We start from the raw sequence: 16,784 nt of genomic DNA, 5'->3' as shown, positions 1-16,784 counted from the left end.
TCAAAAAAAGAGAGAAAGATTTGGAAAAACAATAAATAAAAATGCTAGCAATGTGTGTAGTAAACAAAGATAACAACATGTATTTACAAACAGAAAAAAGGCAAAATATAATGTACATTGGAAAAAAGCTGCCATGGACTCCTTCAAACTGAACAGCACTGAGTAAGAGGGAGTAACTAGTGTTTCACACAAATAACAATACAAGTACGTCTGGCACATATTTTAGGATCAGGAATTATATTAAACCATCTTTTTCATGCATTAAGCAGCAGACACAGCAGTCTTCCTCTGCTTTGGCAAACACACATTCTGAAAGGCCAATCGAGACGGTTTGCTTGTAATGACACCGAATCTCACCAAACCTGTCAAGATCATGTCAAATTTCATCCCAAATTCAAAAGAAATTAGGTTAACACTTTACAATAAGGTCTCATTTGTTATTAGTTAACACTAATTAACAATGAACAATACTTCTATCGCATTTATTAATCTTAGTTAATATTTATTGACATAATTTAATGCTCAAAATATTAAAAGAATATCATTATTTACTCTCGCTCGTGTCGTTTCAAACCAACGCATTCTCATCCTAGGGCGTCATATACTGACACTTTTGACATTTCGTCTACATCCAACGCACATGGCACCCTTTAGCGTCAATATGAGACGCAGATAGCTTTGTTCGGTTATGGGTAGGTTTAGGTCTAGGGTAGGGTTAGGGTTAGACCGCTAGGAGGCGCCTTCTGGCCCATATCTATCTGCGTCTCATATTGACGCTAAAGGGTGCCATGTGCGTTGGATGTAGACGAAATGTCAAAAGCGTCAGTATATGACGCCTTGGGATGAGATCGGGCTGTCCAAACCCGTAAAACTTTCGTTCGTCTTCAGAACACAAATGAAGATCTTTTTGATGAAATCTGAGATTTCTGTCCATCCATTGACAGCTACGCAACTACCACTTCACGCTTCAAACAGTTCATGAAGAGATTGTAAAACTAATCCATATGAATCACATTTTCTGAAGAGACTCGATCGCTTTATATGATGAACAGAAGCTCAACCGTAAATAATTAACACGCAAAAATGAACCTCATTAGTTCTTGCACATGAAGCAAACATGCTTGAGTTGTGAGTTGATCAGTGTTTATAAGTGAATAAAAGACTAAATTCAATCTGTTCATCAAATAAAGCGATTGTGTATCTTCAGAAAATTTGAACCGCTCAATTCATATGGTTTAGTTTTACGATCTCTTAACTTTTTGAAGCATCAAAGTGGCAGTTGCGTTGCTGTCAATGGCAGGAACGAAATCTCTCAGATTTCATCAAAAATATCTTCAATTGTGTTCTGAAGATGAACGAAAGTCTTACGGGTTTGGAACGACACGAGTGTGAGTAAATAACTACAGAACCCTTAACAATATAACCCTTTAACAAATGTGACCCGATTGTAAAATGTTACCAAAATTAGATTTAATTCCGCCAAACATCTGGATGCATTTGGAGGGAAATGTGCTTAGTTAAGGGCAAATAAATTAAATTTAAAAAACAATCTTGAAAATTAGTTTTTCTTCTTAGTGTACAATATAATCTGGACATATTTTCATGAGATTCCCGCCCAAGAAACAGTTTTGCAGCACCAGTGGTTGAGTTATCAGTTTAAACCCAGTTGGTTTAGTTGAAACACTAGTAAGAACATTCAGAAACAGGGCTGTGGGGACTTTTAAGGCTCTTTTCTCAAAGGTGGAGGAGCTCATTTAAGGACTCGCATTCAATGAGATGTGTTTCTACAGATGCTTTGATGGGTCAGTGAAGTTCAATATAGTTGTGCACTGGAAATGACATCACCGGCAGGTTTATCACGTGGCCTATACCATTATTATCCTATATATACCAATATTAGTCTAAAAATAACTGATTGGATATGCTTGACTCAGTCTTGATATGTAGTGTGAACAGCAATGACCTTCATTTACATCTTCATTTATAACATGTAAATAAACTCAAACGAGTAAGAGATAAATAGTGTCAGTGTAGATAAATTAACTAAGACAGGTAGCAGATAGACCCAGTAAACCAATAACAAAAGCCTTCAGTGAGAACGAAACTTCCTGCTCATTTCTGCTAAAGGCTCGGTTGAATCTGTCCCTGATGATGGAGGTGATGAAGAATACATCAGGCTGGTTGGTCATCTACCCTGTATGTGTAAGAACTTCACAGTAAAATGCTGGAAATAGCAGTAATGGCGGTCAGAAGCCACCGAATGTGAGAGCGCTGTCAGTGGTGAGGTGAGGATGGAGAATTATGCAGATTTATGAGTGTTATGTTTGTCGGTGAAGGTCTATGGAATGTCAGCGTGATATAGTGTGGGACTACAAACTAGAGTGATGGTGAATAACACTGTGTAGTGTACAAGTGTGGTAAGAAGGTATAACATTAGAGATGGGTAATTGTGCAGTCCAGACCACCTAAATCCAAACCAAAGATGATGACGTTCAGGTTTCCCCAACGACATCCATCTCTCCATAAAACCAGCATTATGGATTCTTCTGATGAGAGGACAAGAGCTACCTTAATGAAGTATCATTGGTTTCTCAGAGAATGGATGGAGTGTTTGGAAGGATGGAGGAGAAATGGAGGATTTCTAGGGTTGCTCCTCCTTCTTCTTTAGGGAAATGCGTTTCTTCCTGGCTGCAAGCATCTCGTAGAAGGGGTCGACGCTCACAGCAGATCTGCACCGAAAACAGAAGATCAGGATCAAGATACATGCTCTTATTTGCAGAGTTAGCATAGATTTCCTATTTGACCCTATAATGCCTACTTGTATCATTTTATACACATTTCAAATGATAAAAAAAAAAAACTGTTGCGCACAATCTACTTCACAGCACAAAGTATAGCTTTTATATTGTTAGTGATATTTCAAGATGAACACTTACTGGACTGAAACAACTTAGGTTTACTTGATTATCCATACATCATTTTTTTATAAAAATCATATTAAATTGTGAGTATCAAATATGATCCATCAGGATTTTGAGGAACGTTAATTTGTTCATCTCTCAATCATCATTGTACTGCATTGCATTATGTGTTTTTAAAACTACAGAGCTTTGATCACAAAATCATCTTACCACCAAGACATATTATTGGGAGATATAGAGGGAAAACTGATATTATTTTATGTAAGTGTCTGCCATACTGGTATAAAGATCTCATTGATTTACAGTACAAGCAATCAGAATTTCATCTTAACCATACAAATATCTGCATCTGCAACAAATGTCACATTTTTGGGCCTCTGAATAAAACTGAGCTGTTTTTCCTCCTCTAGTATGAGCTCCATTATTCTCACTAAATCATACTATATGAGCCATAAAAGCCTGACGCATTATGATACTCAGAAAACACTTTTTTTTTTTTTTCTTGTCTAAAGGTTCAATAAACTGTTCAAAAAAAAAAAAAGCTTTTTCTGACTATTGTTTCATGTAAGACAGGCTAAACATGTTGGGGAGGAACATATTGAAAGGCTTAGGAGCACAAAATTTACATTTCAAATATTTGTTATCCGTTATTTTTGTACCCTGAGGAGTACACTAGCATATACACTGCTATTCCCCCTCAGGAAATGCAAATATACTTCAGATAAGTACGCAAATATTTGTCAGAGGCTGATAAAAACTTGCACTGCCATCAGTGTGAATATTTTTACAGCATTTGAGCCCCTTTGTCAGGTCGCTCTTGGTGTGAATAGTTCTTCACTCTTTCGAATGCCTTGTCCTCTGAGATCTTCATTCTGCCGTTTACTCACTTGATGCTGTGTATCCATTCGTCCTTCTCCTCTGGGGTGGGAGCTGAGATCCGGTACACCATGTGGTTCCCCTCCACCACACGTCCATCGGCCTCGGTCTTGCACGCTTTAATCAGCTGCCCGCGGTTATTAGGGATGTACAGCTCAAAACAGTTCTGCACACAAAAAACAACACCATGAACAAACAGCACACAAACCCTTTTCGATATACTGCCCAGCCCTAATGGCAAATAAAATAATCTGTCGTTGATATATGAAAATTATCATGGAAATTGTATTTGATTAGGTGCATTTGGCTTACTGGCTTTCTGGGATCTTCGACCTCTCGAATGCTCAGGTTCTCCAATGGTATGATGCCTCTGGGCTCCTTGTCCTAAAGACACACACAATCACTCAATAAATCAGTCAGAACTTCCCATCAGGGGTCAATTCAATCAAAGATGAATTTTCAGCATCATTACTCCAGTCTTCAGTGTCACATGATCCTTCAGAAATCATTCTAATATGCTGATTTGTTGCTAAAGAAACATTTCTGATTATTATCACTGTTGAAACAGTTGTGCTGCTTTATATTTCTGTGGAAACTGTGATGCATTTTTAAAAATTCTTTCATAAATAGAAAGTTCAAAATGTTATTTATTTGAAATATAAATATTTTGTCACAAATGTCTTTACTATCACTTTTGATCAATTTAATGCTAATAATATGCAGTACAAACAATTATTACATGGCTCTCTAGAATATCTTATTCTGATTGGTCAACTGCAGCATTCTCGGGTCAAATTATTTTGTACAATGAACTATAATTGACTGTCCAATTCATTATCCTGCTTAATAAGATATTTACATTTACTTGTTATATAAAGCCATTATACACAATTATTTTATACAAAGTATTACAAAGAGCTGTGTATTAAGATGAAATATTGCTATTTTTGACTGACTTACTGTTGTGTACTCGAAGTAATAGAGGCAGTTATCTGTCAGAATGAACCACCGTCTCTTCCATGTTTTCACACGACCTCCTGAGAATGATCATTACACTGGATTAGAGATGTAAGACAGGCTTTTTAAACATAACATTTCCTCTGTGTCAGCCTGCGAATGAAACTGCACAGACACAGCAAGAAATCTCTACACATTATATTATTAGTAGAGTGAAAACCTTGAAAAACCCAACTAAATTCCTACTAAACTAACTTTACAAGATTTGTACATTTTCTGAAGATTGGTAAGTGATGTTTGCTAGTGCAAAATCAAGATGCCAGTGTATTGGGAGTGGTTGCCTGAGTACAATTACACTTCTTTTGTGTTCTGGTTGGTTGCTAGGTGGTTATGTAGAGGTAAAAGTCAAAAGAGCTCACAGCCTCAAAGCTCTACGAGAATATACACTATATTCTATCTGGAGTTTTGGGACACCTGACCATTACACCAACAGGGACTATCATGACACTGCATTCTAAATTCTAACAGGATTTTGCAGTTCTAACAGTTTCCACTCTTCTGGGAAGGCTTTCCAGAGTGTTTCTGTGGGAATGTTTTGCCCATTCATCCAGTAGAGCATGTGTGAGGTCAGGCACTGATGTTGGACGAGAGGGCCTGGCTTGCAATCTCCGTTTCAGTTCATCAAGGTGTTCAATTGGGTTGAGGTCATGGGCTCAACACTCGATGGCTGCTCTGTTAAGTCTTCGTCGTCGGTTAGGAACCTGGGTGTGCTCTTTGATACCAATCTTTCATTTGAAAGTCACGTGTCTAGTATCTGTAAAACTGCATTTTTCCATCATAAAAATATATCTAAATTACGCCATATGCTCTCATTGACAAATGCGGAACAATTAGTCCATGCGTTCATGACCTCAAGGCTAGATTATTGTAATGCTCTACTGGGTGGTTGCCCTGCACGCTTAATAAACAAACTACAGCTGGTTCAAAACGCAGCAGCTCGAGTTCTTACCAGAACCAGGAAGTATGACCATATTAGCCCAGTTCTGTCAAAACTGCATTGGCTCCCTATTAAACATCGCATCAATTTTAAAATATTGCTGATTACTTACAAAGCACTAAATGGTTTAGCTCCGCAGTACTTGAGCGAGCTCTTAACGCATTATAGTCCGTCACGTCTATTGCGATCTCAAAATTCCGGCCAGTTACTAATACCTAGAATATCAAAATCGACTGCTGGCGGTAGATCCTTTTCCTATTTAGCACCAAAACTCTGGAACAGTCTTCCTACCATTGTCCGGGAAGCAGACACACTCTGTCAGTTCAAAGCTAGACTAAAAACACATCTCTTTGACCTAGCATTCACATAATACATTATAGACTTCTATAATTTAATGTTAGGCTGCATAGATTAGGTCAGCCGGAACCGGGAACACTTCCCATAACTCCTGATGTACTCGTTACATCATGAGAAGAATGGCATCTACGCTAATTTTAGTGTCTGTGTTTATCCCGAGGTTTTCCTGCAGCCTGCCGGATCCAGGCCGTTTCCAGATCTGATGAAGGACCTTCGCCTGGACCGATGACAACGCAGTGCTGAAGTGCCAACTAGTCTCTCCCTATGGAGGATCCCTCTACCACTATACAGATAAGGCGTTGTCGGGAAATTTTTTTTCGCGTTCCTACCCCAAAGCAACAAAATAAAATAAAATTCTTTATCAAAATTTATAAGGAAAGACAAGTACTTTGTTTAGGCTTGGCTTGTAGGGAATTCCAAACCTGCGTATTTTCAAATGCACATAACTATAGAACCCATTCTAAATGCGCATGTGAACGCCATCAGCGTTTCTCACAGGTTCGCGTTTAAAGTCTGTGTAGAGAGAATGGTGTCGTCTTAGCGGCCCCTAATTTAATAACAAATGATCGTTGCGACGGAAGCAAATCAATCAAAACTAACTTTAGATGGAAAATAACTTAACTCTGCTATAAAGCCAAAACAATCTCTGTTACCTTAAATTATACGCTTATCTCTGTGAAGCTGCTTTGAAACAATCTACGTTGTTAAAAGCGCTATATAAATGAAGATGACTTGACTTGACTTGACTCTGTGTGGGTCAGTCAAGTTCCTCCACACCAAACTCATCCAACCATGCCTTTATGAACCTTAGTCATGCTGGAATAGAAAAGGGCCTTCCCTAAACTCTTCCCACAAAGTTGGAAGCACTGCATTGTCTAAAATGCCTTGGTATGCTGAAGCATTATGTTTTCCCTTCACTGGAAGTAAGTGGCTTAGCCCAACCACTGAAAAACATCACATTTCAGTCAGGCAGGCATCCGCCAAACCCAGACTCGCCCATCATACTTCCAAACAGAGAAGTGTGATTCGTCACTCCAGAGAATATTGTTTCCACTGCTCCAGAGTCTAGATGCGGTGTGCTTTACACCACTGCATACAACGCTTGACATTGTACTTGGTGATGTTACCTTGCATGAAGCTGCTCGGCCATGGAAACTCATTCCACGAAGCTCCCGCCGCACAGTTTTTGTGCTGGTATTAATGGATGTTTGGAACTCTTCAGCTATGGAATCAGCAGAGCGTCGGAGACTTGTACACACCATGAGCCTCCGCACTCGGTGACATTACATGGTCTTCCGCTTCGTGGCTGAGCTGCTGTTGTTCCTAAACACTTCCACTTTCCAAAAATACTACTTACAGTTGACCGTAGTGATGTGTCGTTCGCGAACGAGCTGGCTCTAAGAGCCGATTCTTTGTAGCGAACGAGAAGAGCCGACTCCCGTTCGGGGAGGGCCGCAGGCAGGGCCGGGACTTTTTTTTGGATGGGCACGCCATGCGGCCAATCACATGGGCGGACAGACTGAGGCATCTGATATTGAAGTTTTATTGAAATGTCGAATAATAGTAACTGTATTTTTTTTGTAACGAAAAAAATCATAAAAATAAGGCTTTTATGAAACCACTGAATAAAAAATTGCTTACCAACACACAAATCAGTCACAATTGCTAAATTAGGCTAAAATAGAAGTCCGAGTGATACTAAATGAATAGCCATTTGGGAGCCGAGCCAAAAGAGCCAATCTTTGAAAAGAGCCGGACTTCCCATCACTAGTTGACCGTGGAATATCTAGCAGGGATGACATTTCATGAACGGACTAATTGCAAAAGTGGCATCCTATCACAGTACCACGCTTGAATTCACTGAGCTCTTTAGAACGACATTTTTCCACAAATGATTGTAAATGCCGACTGTGTGGCTGGGTGCTTCATTTTATACACCTGTGGCAATGGGTCCGATTGAAGCACCTGAATTCAATAATTAAGAAGTGTCCCTCAATACATTTGTCCATATAGTGTATGTGAGAGGTAGGTCACTTTTCAGGTCTATGAGGGTTTTTGCCCCTTATTTTATGGTCTGGTCATTAGTGATAGTACAAGCTAAGCTTTTCGAAACTTCGAATCAGCTAAACCAATTGCTATGTAAAATAATTCACTTTTGAATTACCCACATGCTGATGACTCCTGCAGGTCAGAATTGTGTAAATGCAACGTTAACACAACCCAAACAAGCATGCACTTTTTACAAACCAACTGCAAATGTTTTATTGAAAGTGTGTTATTTTATGAATTTGTAGGGCTTGTTTTGTTTGTTTTATGGAGAGCTTGGTTAATCAATAAGAAACTACAACTCTTCCTTCTTTTATAATAAACTTAGCCATTGAAAATCTCTACAGAATTATAACACTGACTGATCAGAGATGAGGTCAAAACTATAGACACTGGTTCATGGTTCTCACAGATCGACCCTAGTGGTGAACCATTGGAATTCCGTACAATTCCTTGTTTACCGAAATCACGTCACTTTGCCAGTTTGATACATGCTCCGAATCACTGGTTTGAAACTAATGATTCGCAATGTTCATGAAGCAGTGCTTCGAAAGTACCCATCACTACTGGCGCCAGTTGCATAAACTTAGCCACTATGTTAAGACTGTGTCTTAAAGGTATATTTAACCGCTGGAAAGATGAATGTGTATTTAAATTGGGTCATTTATGCAGTAGAAATGTGAAATTATTTTAGAAGTTGGTGCCTTCTAGACTGAGAAAAGCCAGAAAATTTATTTTTGGCTCATGTGGATGAAAGACAACAACTCCCAGAATGCACTTGCTTCGCTGCCCTACGAGGCCACTCCCAAGCCACGCCTACCGGTTACAGAGGGCAGTATCAGAAGAAATTATACAACTAGGCTACTAGTCGACTCGAAACTGAACAGATGCCATTTTATGGTGAGATCCCCCTATGGGCGGGTTGAACACATGCGGGACGAGCTCCTCCTACTGGCTGTAGTCTCTCGCCTCTGGACAGAAAAGCCTCTGATGAGCTGAATGACGATTTTTGCGACACCAGAGTTTTTTTTCCAGACACACAATGCAGAAATCTCTCGTCTCAGGGGGACATGAGGGAGGGAAGCACGGTCACTCGAAAATACTACCGGGTTTCTACTGATACAAAGCTTAATGCTAATCGGTGAAGTATCCCTTTAAGAACTAATTTGGCCAACTAGAAATTAGTCAAGAGGTAATCACTTTTTGTCTTACTTTTCTGATTCAAATTAGCCCGATCTACCCTTTTATGTAACTTTAAACTTTAAAAAGTTAGCACCAGTCTTGAAGGAAAAAATTAGATGACTAACTTTTAAGACTAGCCTAAGCAGTTTATGCAACCGGCCATGATTACATAGTAAAGTAACAGCTCTCCTCTCTGCAACAACACACATGAATCAGTCATGTCTGAAGCACAATCACTACAATAATAATAATGCTCTAATAAGATCATTGTGTCCTAATCTAAGCGGTCTTTCTCTACGAGTTGTTCTAGTAAGGCTGTACGTACCTCCTGAAGGGTGAACAGCCCCAGCAGCGGCAGAGAAATCACAGGTCAAGCAGAGCAGGAGCCAGAAGAGATCGGAAAAAGGGAACGGGGGGACGGATCACAGGAAACAGAAAGAGAGAGGAGAGGGAGACACAGGGAGAGGGAAAAAGATTCAAAAGCCTTTAGTGCTTGAGAGATCACAGAGCTCGCCATGCAGAAAGAAAGTAAATCTTCGAAATCAGAAGTGATGTTTCGCTTGGGTTTTTTGTTTTAAGGAGAAAAAAAAGTGCAAAGCGCTGCAATGAAATAGAATATCATGCAATGGCAATGATAGAGACCCTTCCAACGATTTTGGTTAAACAGAAACTCTCCTGGCGCACGTCAGGAGGGACTCACCCAGCTTGAGGAGCCAGCCTTCTCTGTCAGGGTTGAAGAAAGTGTGCGTCAGGTCATTCCCATCATCCTCTGGGATCTTAAAAGGCTCGTTCTTAATGCTGTCATACAGATTCTGAAGAGAACGCTCACATTGTTTATAAAAGCATTCAATGTGAATAGTTATCATTATTAAAAAGGCCTTGAAACACTCAAGGGTCGTTCACACTGACAGCAATTTGAAGCAACATAGTAAGTAGAGTAATTTTTTGTAATAAAAAAGCAGGTCTAATTTATTGAGCTCGTGAAACCTACATAATTTAACAATTTATTAAAAGATTTAAAAAAAAACATAACATTCTTAGGGCCCTATGAAATTCATTTTATTTCCACTCCCAAATTCTGTTTTATTATTTCTAAATTCTGTTTTCCGTTTTAACTTCTTGTTTTTTTTATGGCTTGAATAAATTTTAATAAATCAAAAAGCATGTCTAAACAATTGAATAAATAAAACATTTAACATTTAATAAAAATTTTACAATAATGTGCCCCATTTTTCAGAAAATCTGTGTTGCTTATTTAAAGGTATAGTGGAGGATCTTTCCAAATTTTAGATAAGACCCGCCCTCTCCACTTTTTGAATAAGTTTGATTGATTCACCAGAATGATTGACAATTAGGAGGACCAATAGTATAGGTGATCCACCCGGAAGTAAAAAATCCTCCGCTATACCTTTAAATTAAGCTGGATTTATGAAAAATGTATCAAAAACAGTGGTAATCAAATGAAAGCATAAAGCATTAATGAATCTTTTAAAAAGTAATAAATAGAAAATGAACTATTTCTTTTATTTTTTGACAAATAAAATGCTGCACAAAAGAGGCTTACTGTTAAAATTGTGTGATATTCCATACAATAAAGTTTTAATAATTTTAATAATACTATTATTATTATTACTTTGAGACGTACATTCACACAGTGTCACACAGAGACCCATAGAACATGCGGACTTCAATAGCAGTCTTTTTGCAATTTAATATTCACACACTGGTCCGTATCAAGATTTGAATAACTGTTCCGCATTATGCAATTCATCAAAAAGCCAACAATATTTGTAATATAAAATACTAGGCTTATTTGACAACTACATTAGAAAGCAAGCTAGAGAAGAGAAATGCAGAGAAGACTTTTGATTTATTAATCTAATTTGTCAAATTCTGTGACATTTTGTGTTACTTCTATTAAATTCTGTTTTTATGACTGGATTCCATAGGGCTCTGCTGAAGTCATTCATTTGCATTATTTTTTATTACAATATACTAATCAGCCAAGTCATAATGAGATGTTCACACTCACTCTGAGCAGATCCTCAGGTAAATCTCCCCCGTCATTGATGCCTCTGTTCATGGTGATGAAGCGCTCCACTGTGGGCTTGTCCCGCACATTGGGGTTGTGCAGACTAGTGTTCAACATGATGATGGAAAACGACAGCACGTAGCAGGTGTCTGCGGGGACAAGACAGAGTTTAAGGACTGAGAGATGGACTGGTGTTCTCGATTCTCAGCGTGTGGATGTTTTTCACTGCGAGACGAAGACGTTTGTTTGTTCGGGTTCGGCGTCTCGTGACGCAAATCCAATGACGCTGGTAGTGACGATCCTCTCTGACCAATCAGTGATCTGCAGTGTTTACACGTCACATTTCAGTATCGGTTCGGCTCGCTTGGAACCTCAACAGAGGTGGTACTATTTAAGTGAGCCGTACCAAGCCGTACCGTGCAGTGGAAAAGACCCATAACCTTAACCAGACACACTTACTCAATTATGACTATTCTGAGAATCTTAGAATCAAAATGATGAAATAACACAAATGTGACCCATTATATGTTGTGATCAAAAGAACAGCTAGTGTACATGTTGATGAAAGCCTTATGAGCTCTGTGTGTGTGTGTGTGAGACCTGTGCTCTGGAAGACTCCAGGATTGCAGTGACAGTATCTCTGTGCAAAGGCCTCCATCATCCTGTCGATTTTCTGAGCCTCGCCTGGCAAGCGGAAACTCCACAGAAACTGCCTGCATTGAGCACAAATAGACAGACGCACCATGAAGGCAAGCACAACACGGTAACACGTGAATACTTGAAACTGTTTTGCATACAAAAAGCCCCAATAGAAAATGAACATGTTCCTAGATCAGTCAGGGTTATTTTCGTTAACTAAAAATGTTCACTGAAATAAAGCTGAAATAAAATAAAATGTAAATATTAGTTAAATTATTATTAGAAATGTTGTCTTGGCAATAAACTGAAATAAGTTTAAGTGTATTTAAGTACTAAAATTATTAACTGTAAATAAAACTAACTGAAATGAGAATTGATTAAACCTAAAAAGCTACAAAAATATATAAAAATATTAATAAAAACTTAAAAAAAACTAAAATAACACCGAGGAAAGTCACAAAGGTTAAAGTTGCTGATTTACCGAAGAGCTTGTACCAAGTTCAGATCTGTGAATTCGTGAAGATCAACAAAAGCCTGCAATACTTTAATATTGAAGTCATCTCTGAAAGAGAGAGAGAGAGAGAGAGAGAGAAATGTATTAACAATATTAACAAAATCTCTGTTTAAATCACTGATCTATTATAATGATATTATAAATCAGTAGTTTAAATATGCTTGTTGCTTTAGCTGTTAGAGACCGTTTGCAAAGTTAAACGGTTAGTTCACCCAAAAATGAAAATGACCCCATGATTTACTCAAGCCATCCTAGGTGCATATGACTCCATGAGTAAATCATGGGCTAATTTTCATATTCGCGTGAAATATCCCTTTAAACCCTCTCTGCTTTGAAACTGATTTGAAACAAAAATTTAATTTTGCACATGCTTATCTTATATGTTATTGTACTTCTTTTTCTTACAGTCACAAATAAATAAATAAATAAATAAATCACTGATATAATGCAGTTGAAGTGCAAAGTACCTTTCACCCAAATAGTCTCCTATTGCAGTTTTATTGAGTCCTTCTCCTTTGTACAGGAACTGAGCAATGTCCTCTGAAGTGTGTCTGAGAAGCTCATTCTCCACTAGGAACACAATGCCCTGCGAAAGAGGAACATATGTGGAAAAACGAAGAAAAGATTCAAATCTATCTTGTATTCAAAATTGTCCAGCCACGTAATGTCCTTAAAATATTTTAGCAACATATTTATGTGCTTTCACAAAACGTTAAGGCTTTTATTCAGCAAGGATGTATTAAATTGATCAAAAAACTTCCAATTTCTATCTCAAATAAATGCTGTTCTTTTAAACATTCTATTCATCAAAAAATCCAGATTTTTTTTTGCAGTTTCCACAAGAATATGAAGCACCACAAAGTTTTCACCATTGATAATAATCAGAAATTGAGCAGCAAATCATCATATTAGAATGATTTCTGAAGGATCATGTGAGTATTTAAGCTTTGAATTCACAGGAAAAATGTTCATTTTTAAAGTATATTTCAATGAAAAACAGTTCTTAGTCATTATATTACTGTACCTCTGACCAGATAAACAAATGCAGTGTTTTGTAAGCATTAGAGACTTCTTTCAAAGAAATTTAATGAACATATAAAAAAAAAAATGTGACTGTGATAATAATGCTGGAAAACAGTGGCAACATTTCTTCTTTCTGTTATCCTGAGCTGTATTACTTTATAACGTCACTTTTAGGATGGCTTACCTTTTTCGGGTCCATGTTGAATTTTTTCCTGCCCATGGCCACATGTCGACTCTTCTGTAACGTTTTACTATAAAGTAAAAGACAGGAGATCAATATTGTTTTCAGGTGTGAAATACAACACCTCAGTGTAGAGTGTTTAATGAACCTACTGAACACACAGCATGAAGAGAGTTCAAGTTCATGTCAATGACTGCACTGTTCACACAGAGATAACGTGTGTGTGTGTGTGTGTGTGCTTTTATTGAGTGTTATCTATCTGAGAAGGCAAATTGGAGAAAGAAAACAAATATACCAACCATTCTTGCATGAATTCCCAACAATACAACCTGAGACTAAACCTGCATCTTTTTCTGCATTAATACTAACACTTCCTCTTCTATTCTATTATATATCTATTTATAAAAAAAAACTGGGAAGGGTCATAGCACTTGCATATTGATGTCCTATTGTTAGTTTAACTGCTTCTACTGCTCTCATTTGTGGATAAAAGCGTCTGCTTAATGAATGCATGTAAATGTAAGACTAACCTGCCCTCTGTGCTGGTCTCCAGCCCCTCCACCTCTATAATGGCTTCTCTCAGCTCCTCTTTCAGTCTCTGGATCTCCAGAATCAGCGCTCCTTTCCTGCGCCGGATCTCCTCCAGCTCGGAGCGCTCCTCTGGGCTCAGGTCCGCTGGGACTGTGAAGAGAAAGAAAGGAGGGGCGAAATGAGGTCACAGGGACTTGGATAGGAAAGGAACTGAAAAGACGGTTCACTCCACCCAGGCTTCTTTAACACGAACACCCCCCCCCGTTCCTCTGGCCTGCATCTAATATGATTCACTTTATGATGCGAGATGGAAGTGTGATCAGGATTCGGGACACTGCGCTGCACGGGAGAGGTTTACGTTCAGGTTCTCTGTGGAGTAACACACGACTCTTGCGACACCGGTGGGTGTTTGGAAGCTTTAGAGAGAGCAAGCCAGGACAAACCTGAGCCAAACCCGCAGAAGCTCAGAAAGCAACGCCTGCAGGCAGAGACACATACTCATGTTCACAATCATCAGCTCCAACCCTCAAATGATTCACTTAAAAAAACACTATTAGCTTCTGCTTCACAATAGGGTCTAAAAGCTTCTATTGTAATACATTTTTCCAAAACAAACTGACTTTATCAGCGTGACAATTTGAACATGAATTTAAAAATATCAACCTCATCAAACCTTTCACCCAACTCAACCCCATTTCAAAGTAATTTCAGCGGTAAGGAAAATTCTAAAGGCTAATGATTAAAAAGCAATATTAATGCTAAATTCAGATTAGGCCCTATATCAGGGTCATTTGTACCTATATATTTTTTTTCATTTGCAAATCCTAAATTTGTACACAGATACATCCAAAAAATCATTTTTTTTAAAAAGAAAGTTGATTAAATAACATGAATCTGAGAAGGTCTCAATATTGCATGTGTCTCTGATTGCAATGACAGCAGGACTGGGTCTACATGAACTAAAGCTGATGATCATGTTCTCCAGAATGATCTGAGATGATCTAAAGAGCATCTTGAGCTTCAACAGAAGAGCATTTGACTCTCTGCTAAGAGTCACATGACCGTGACCGTCTCCATACCGATGTGATGACTCCGATCATAAACCAGAAGGAACTGGATTGAATATTCTGAATGTTCAGATTGCAATCTGACTTCTGACCTGTAACGCTGCCTGAATCATAATCACACGGTGTTCGCTCGTTGGCCAGAGGAGAACTGAGCGACTGAGCCTGGTTTCTCACAAGGTGTTTTTCTTCTTCTTCTTCATTCTGTCACTGATGGAGTTTGGGTTCCTTGCCACTGTCGCCTATGGCTTGCTTAGTTGGGGACATTTAATATTCATATATATTATGGATCTGCCTGCACTGACACCATTATATGAGAACTGAACTCAGCTGGACAATGACATCACTGTTTTTTTTGTCCAGAGCAACTATAGATAAATGAACTAAATGAATGATTTCTACAATGGAAATGAATCAGCACTGAACTTAAACTGGACACTGACTTTCTTCTAAAGACGCTGTACAGCCAAAACAATCTTTGTTGCATTATTTTCCTGTTTTGAAACAATCTGTATTGTAAAAAAGCACTATATAAATTTAGATGACTTGTCTTGACATCCATTTACTTACTGAAACAAATATCCTCTCCGGTCATCACTTTTGGCCACGACTGTACATACGGTTAGTTACACAGAATTGATGGCTTTATCAAAACGTTTCTTTGTTGTTTAAATCCTAGATTTTCAATGTGGTTTCAGACTTTTATGTCTAACTGTACATAGACCTCCCACACATCTTCCAGTGAAGAATTAAATGTGCAACAGACTGATGATGACAGATGACAAGCATTTCACTCTGTGTGCCTACATTAAGTTTATAATTGACTAAAAAATTAAGTTATGACCAATCTGTTTGTGCTTAAGAATGACTGTTAAAATCCAATAACGCCACCCAAAAGATGTATGATGATGAATTTATGCATGTATGTATTTATTTTCTGTATTCTGTATGAGGATATTTATGAATGTATTCAGCCTCTGATAAAAGCAAAGAGACAGGATACAGATGTAAACAACTGAAGGAGGCCGAACATGAATGAACCCAGAACAATGACTGGAGACGGGCAGATTAATGATGTACTAAAGCTGCAGATGTGACAACGAAATAATGACATTTGGTTTAAACCCTTTAAAATAGCAAAAACATCCTCCTACGTGAAGCATTTCTCAAGCTCATATAAAACAGTACGTGATGCGGCACTGAACACAACGCTAAACCAGCTTTACTTACTGTAGTCCAGGTCATCCATTTTGGGGGCTTTGCTTTTAGGCATATATGTGTCGGAATCGAATGTCATTCAATAACCGAGAGATAAGGATATATAAAAATATACCCCACAAACGAAAATGAAATAAATAAATAACTAGGCGGAGGACCGATCGGGCTCAGACAAAGGAGGAGTTGAGAGCGGAAGTTGCGCCAGTGTCAGACAGCCAGTGAAATTTAAAGACCCGGAAATGCGGC

The 16,784-nt window shown here is 38.4% G+C and overlaps 1 protein-coding gene across 1 annotated transcript; it reads right to left on the bottom strand.

The window, feature by feature from the left end:
- Positions 1 to 1,574: 1,574 nt before the first annotated feature.
- Positions 1,575 to 16,741, bottom strand: cyth2 (cytohesin 2). The gene is made up of 12 exons (XM_084384674.1): positions 16,551 to 16,741; positions 14,256 to 14,406; positions 13,729 to 13,795; positions 12,989 to 13,107; positions 12,489 to 12,569; positions 11,969 to 12,081; positions 11,369 to 11,517; positions 10,037 to 10,148; positions 4,758 to 4,834; positions 4,110 to 4,181; positions 3,809 to 3,963; positions 1,575 to 2,729 (listed from the first exon to the last, which is right to left on the bottom strand). The coding sequence occupies exons 1-12, from the start codon at positions 16,615 to 16,617 to the stop codon at positions 2,642 to 2,644; spliced, it is 1,251 nt and encodes a 416-aa protein (XP_084240800.1). The 5' UTR covers positions 16,618 to 16,741; the 3' UTR covers positions 1,575 to 2,641.
- Between the last annotated feature and the right edge of the window lie 43 nt (positions 16,742 to 16,784).

Source organism: Rutilus rutilus (assembly GCF_951802725.1).
Source record: "Rutilus rutilus genome assembly, chromosome: 17".
Taxonomy (NCBI): Eukaryota; Metazoa; Chordata; class Actinopteri; order Cypriniformes; family Leuciscidae; genus Rutilus; species Rutilus rutilus.
This window is presented reverse-complemented; position numbering and strand designations above follow the sequence as displayed.